Here is a 6,000-nt window from a genome sequence, read left to right as displayed (position 1 = left end):
AGTAGTGTGTTGGGAAGCTGCACAGAAGCTCCGGTCACTGAAAGGTAACTTTTATAAAGCAGCTCTTATACTGCGAATGTTTCGTTTTCTCATACGACGCGTAGCAGAAGAGCGTTATCAAAGACTGGAGCGTTTGATTTAGCCCCCCGCCTTTTCCTCTTGGATGTATCGCTTGAAGAACTAGGAACGGACCGCGCAGCTCACCGAAGCCGGGATGAGCGGGACCTCCGCGGGGTCGGCCGCGGCGCCCTGCCGCTTCGCGCACTACTTTGTTATTTGTGGAATAGACACAGAAACGGGACTTGAACCGGACGAGTTAGCAGGTATGTGGCTTCTTTTCTGTTGTTGAGTTATGAACGTGTTTTAAAGTCAAACGGAACCGCAACGGTCCCCTCTCGCTTAACACAGTGTTGTTAACTGTAACGACCCATCCACCGCTATGGAGCTCTGACTTTTTATTGTAAACCATTTAATACATTTATGTAACATATAGTGAGATTTCAGAACACCCTAAAACACAAGTGACACATACACATCTTTACAAACAAGTGGAATGAAACAGTTACTTCAAAGAGTTACTTAATAAGTAAGCAGTGTCTGTACATTAGGTGAACGGAATAAAGATACGCATCGTTCCTGTCTGATCACAGTATATGAGCTGCGGAAACCAGTGTCGTTTAAGGTAATAAGCTTTTGAGAAATCAGCAGTAACCTATCTTTTCCGAATCCTATAATCTGATCTCGGCTTCCTGTGCTGTGCTACGTCTCAGAGCTGCTCTGTAGCTTCAGTGTTTCCCAAATGAATCGATTTGTTTGATGCTTGTTGTGGCTTAAAATTATACATTTTAAGTAACCTTTACAACAAAATAAAGCCATGTTTGGATATATTACGTGTTCTTCGCCGGTTTGTTTGTATGAGTTTTAATAGTAAAATAAAAAAAAAGCATAGTTACGTTCAGTACTACCACAGGTGTGGACTAAGATGGTGATATTTTCTCCACAGCAGAATGTATTTTTTGACATGTAATTGCTGTACATAGCTGGCAGGATCCCTGTTGTCATCTGAAGAAGACTGAAGAAGAGCCATGTCTGCTCTTCAGTGGCACCAACCTCAGTTTCAGCACGTTTACTTTGTCACAGATGCATTCACTCACAGTTGAATTGTAACTTTTGCCTCTGGGGCAAAGTTGCGAATTGTAAAGTCAATGTGTTCATGTTGCACACAAGTGACTTGGCTTAAAGCCTGAACGAGTGAAGTTAATCTAGAACAAACAAAACTGAACATATACACAGATATATATTAAAATTTTATTGAAAGGGGGAAATAACTTCCCAGCACTGGGTTTCATAAACCAATTGCTTATCCTTGCTTTCCATAAAGACGCTGCTTGACTGTGGCTATCTGCTCAGCAGTGATGCTACTCTGCTGCACTGCTGAGATACAAACTGTAAAGGCATCATTTGTTTAAAAAACACCCTTATAAGTAAGTATTTTAAAAATATACTTAAAACTACTGTGGTGGGAAGCTACAGTTTTATACCAAAGATACATTATATGCGTCCTATGCTTTAAACTTCATCAAAGGTGATCAGTGGTGAAGTGGCCAGCTTGGTGAGGATTCCCTGTTTAAAAAAGAAAATCACAAGATTAGTTAGTCAGCTCTAAGAGTGAGCCTCTGGATGAGCGTCTGGACCAGCTCAAGAAATCCTTCATCCCAAATCATTGAGGCTGTTTCTGCTCAAATAGCGTATCTTTGGTAATTTCATCATACATACTTTTGGGACACAACAAAGGCTGAAAGATGATGTAGTATAGCCTCGTCATGCTGTCAAACTATTACCATGAGAAATCCCAGTCAAATAAAATAGCCTGTTGTTTGGGCTTTCAGGCTGTGAAAAGAAGAAATCTTATCAGGAAAAGAATATGGGATCAGTTTTTCTTATAAATGAACTAAATGTTTATGAACTATAGTAAAAAGTGTGAAATAGCTGCTCTGACTGTCTGTAATCAGATCTGATGCCACGGTCTCTGGTGATCTCCAGTTGTACACAAAGATGATGTTTGGTTGTTTTTCAAGCTTAGGCAGCATCTCAGCACCCCACTTATTCTTTTGCCCCTAAGTTAGAGGCAGAAACAAACAGAGTGACCCACATTAGGCTGTTTCTGCTTTTTTTAGGCTGCGACTCCCCTCCTCCCAGCTTTTTGTGCGCTACAGTGGCCTTATTTCCCTCTGCTTATTGTTTTAGTAAGAGGACCCAACTTCCTGCAGACCTGCCTCAACCTCCTTTTAGAGTTGGTCATACCTTCTCGCTCTCCCTGTATGTCTGTTATCATACAAGTGTTTCCCACATGGTCCATGTGTGGGTAATTGTATCAGTTTGTATTTTTAATTATATTTTCATTAATTTATACGTCAGAGAAAATAACATCAAGCACAATTTATTTCCTCTTGGACAATGCTCACTCTTATTTTTAAAAGTTTCGTTGTTGGTAACCAGCCAATCCTGAGCGTAGTATATCCTAGCTCATTGGCCACTGTGTTATTGTGGCAATCCTTGATATCATCCACCTGCATCCTTCAAAAGGGGTCTTTTGAGTATTTGAATGCAGTCAAACTCATCTTCTGCTCTTGAGCTGAAATCTTCAGAATCAATCAGCTGGTGAGGAACTTTTTCTTAACTGGTTAAATGTCTCCTGTCAGAAGTCACTGTCTCAGCCCAGGCCCACAGCCCATACCACACCACTCAGCCTCAGGGGTATAAATACATCCTGGCTGTCATACAGGCCCTAAAATAGTTTGTGCATTCTAACACCAGATGCATTTTGGGTCAGCAGCATTGTGGAGTTAAAGTGACCAGCCTGAAAAGCTAACTTTGGGGTGAGAGCTGTCACGTGTAGATTTAGATATGAGGTCATGGCTTGCACATCTCTCTTCTGTCTCTCAATGTAAGAAAGGTATGCGCTCTTGGTGGAGGGGAAGCAGCTGGTGGTTTTCAGACCCCTGTAGCCTAAATCTTCCAGGTTATGAAAGACACTTTCATAACCTTTCATAACCATTCCTGTTTTCAGGAATGTATCTAAAATGTTTTCATTAACAGTTCAACTGTTTATGTTAAGCTTGCTCAACCATAAAAAGAATAAACATATATGATGTGATTTCAACTTTCATCTTATGGCAACATTTATGGCAGGTTGTAGCAAAAATAACTTTTATTTTATTGGATACAACAGAAACTGACAAAGTTAACTGTGAGAACAGGATTTGCGGTTGAAATAATTTGATAAATTAGAAATATATGTTATTGCAATACAATATATTAAAAATCTCAATAATAATCTCTCATTGTGATCGTGTCATATTGTGAGATGCTGTGTGATCCCTGGGGAGATTTACTTCTCCGATGGGCCGTTCTATACCCATTTATGACTCTTAATATTGTGTGTGCACAGTAACCTCCCTTGCTGCTAGCTTGGAAGCTGCCCAGTGCAGGTTTAAATATCATTGAAGCACAGGGGCTTACAGGACAGCCGTGACGTGGAAGTGTCTTTGGGCTGCTGCTGCAGGCCACAATGGGATTTAAACTGCTAAAACTCCCCTCCGGCCTGGACCATCTGTCTGCACCAGAGCAGCCTGAGAGCAGTCAGCACAACGACTGCATCATAATGGCCAACATGACAAGTATGCTAATGACAGGGACTAACAACAGTAATGGACGCGCCTGTTGACTCACGTGAACAATAGCGTGCATGGGTAATGGACAGATTATATGGCACAGACACTTATAACGGCTCATGACTGCTAACATCTCTGCAGTTCTTGTATTGTAATAATAATGTTGATCTCATTTTCTAATAGAAATTTTAACTCCGAGGTTTTGTCCTTTTGGACAGTGACTCCACTTTGCTTGCTTTTGCTACAGATCTGAGTCTTTCTGAATGTGGATTTCTTTCTTCACGCATCATTACTTCCTTCTCCTCTCCTCTAGCCTCAGTCTCTTTTACTTTGCTGTCCCCCGTTTGTTGCCTCGTGTTCTGTCAGCATGGCCGGCCTGTCGTTAAGCCTTTTAGAGTAATCTGTTTGGACACTTCCTCCAGGCTACACTGAGCACATCTCTGTAATATAACACACAGCCAGGCCTAAGCAGTGCCTCCTCTACTCCCCTACACACACTCAGGCTATTGACTCCACTCTGCTTTCTTCAATGTTTGACCAACAGCATCCTCTTATTATAAAACTTGTCACTAAAGGTGGACTTTTTAATGACTGTGGAGGTTTTTGCCTCACTTGACATGGAGACAAAAGTTTTCTCCTGACTGAGTTCTGATGTTCCTCAAAAGAACAACAAACACTTGTATGAATGTGTGTAAATGGGTGAATGAGACATGTTGTATAAAGTGCTTTAAATGCTTGAGTAGAAAAGTACGATATCACAACCAGTGATTGACCATTCTGATGGTACCTCCTTCATTTATTGTCATATGCTTTCACCAAACTCGCTCAAGCTGGCGGATGCTCTTTGGTTAAAAAGATCTATCCAGAAAAACCAAAAACCATTGAAGGTGTTGTTTGGTAAACCTGTGGAGCTTTCAGGTAGACTTTGTGTGTTTCTCCTCAATCAGATTAGATCCCACTCAGCAGTTTACAAGTGATTTAACCATATTTACATTTAGGGCTGCCACAAACGATTATTTTGATAGTCGACTAGTCAGATCATCATCCATTGGACGTAAAACGTACAGCTTATTGCACCAGCAGCATCTGCTCTTATATAACTATCATTAGCTTACAGCTTGAAGTGTTTAAGGTATGTGCTAACTAAAAATAAAGACAAGATGATAGTTTATTAAATTTTAATGAAATTTGCAGATTGTTTCAGTGAAGTTTAATAAACTCCTTGCTATCTAAAATATAACAGGACACCGGAGTAAATTCTCGAGCATCTCACACTTCTGATAATCAGCTGTCTGCTTGATGTTTATTCAGCTGTGTAAAAACTATAACTTTAATCTCAGCCAAACCGATTTACTCAGGAACAAATAAAATACTGAAAAAAGCCAAACAATAACATTTTTAAGTTATCTAAGTGACTTATATATATGTTTAACCTGAGTAGCGAAAGACGGCGGTGGGTTTGAAAACGATTTGCCGGGAGTCCGGTGTTCTCACGGCTCTAGTGACCTTGCCCCCGGCTAGCTATCGAGCTAGTGGGTAACAGACGTCTCCGAAAACGTCGGAGTGCTTTTGAAAATATGTGGTGTCTTGATAAACTGAGCAGATATTTGAGGTTTACACAGCTACATTCTCGCCTGAAAATATGTTAAACATTTATTTTGTGACCCAGAAAGAATAATAAGAGTAATATTAAAACTAACTAGCTGCCGCCATTGTTGGAAACTGAGCTGGGCTGCGCTATGAATTCTGGGACACAGCTTCTTCTTCTTCGGGGTTTAACGGCAGCTGGCATCCTTGTACATGCAGTGCTGCCATCTTCTGTTTCAGTCCGTTATTACACTCTTAAATCCTACTACTTATTCCTGCGTCTTTTGGGATCTTACAAAGCTTCAAACGACGCGTCGACTATTAAATCAGTCGTTGACGATTTTGATAGTCGACGTAATCGTGACTAGTCGACTAATCGTGGCAGCCCTATTTACATTTTTGGGCCAACATATAATGTCAGACTCTCTTATAGATTTCCTGGAACAATAATCTGTTTAATTTTGCTTCACTTAACCAAGTAGCATGAAGATAAACAAATGAAATGATGAAATGAATTCTATGGCATTGTGAACTATGAAATAATAGTCACCTCTCGACTCTACGCGTGCCACATAGTTGTGTCGGATGTTCAGTGTTGAAAAAGATCCCAGATCTTGCTCACAGATGTTTGATTTAACTTTTAAAAAATGCTGCTGTTTTTTTCTTAGTCCTTTACATTTTAGATTGTTAGTTTTACAGGGAATTTATAATTCTGTGCTATAGTCACATCATAACCACA

The 6,000-nt window shown here is 40.3% G+C and overlaps 1 protein-coding gene across 4 annotated transcripts in view; it reads left to right on the top strand.

The window, feature by feature from the left end:
* The window catches only part of LOC102781902 (DENN domain-containing protein 5B), an 82,859-nt gene continuing 76,859 nt past the window's right edge, over window positions 1-6,000 (top strand). For all 4 annotated transcript variants that reach the window (XM_087831007.1, XM_087831006.1, XM_087831005.1 and 1 more), the window contains exon 1: window positions 1-323. In XM_087831007.1, the coding sequence (XP_087687133.1) occupies window positions 215-323 (109 nt within the window). In that variant the 5' untranslated portion in view covers window positions 1-214. The remainder of the gene's footprint in view (window positions 324-6,000) is intronic.

The sequence above is a fragment of the Neolamprologus brichardi genome, chromosome 17 (assembly GCF_056152115.1).
Source record: "Neolamprologus brichardi isolate AB-2024 chromosome 17, ASM5615211v1, whole genome shotgun sequence".
Lineage (NCBI taxonomy): Eukaryota > Metazoa > Chordata > Actinopteri > Cichliformes > Cichlidae > Neolamprologus > Neolamprologus brichardi.
Note: the sequence above shows the minus strand (reverse complement) of the source record. Positions and strands in the feature narration are given on the sequence as shown.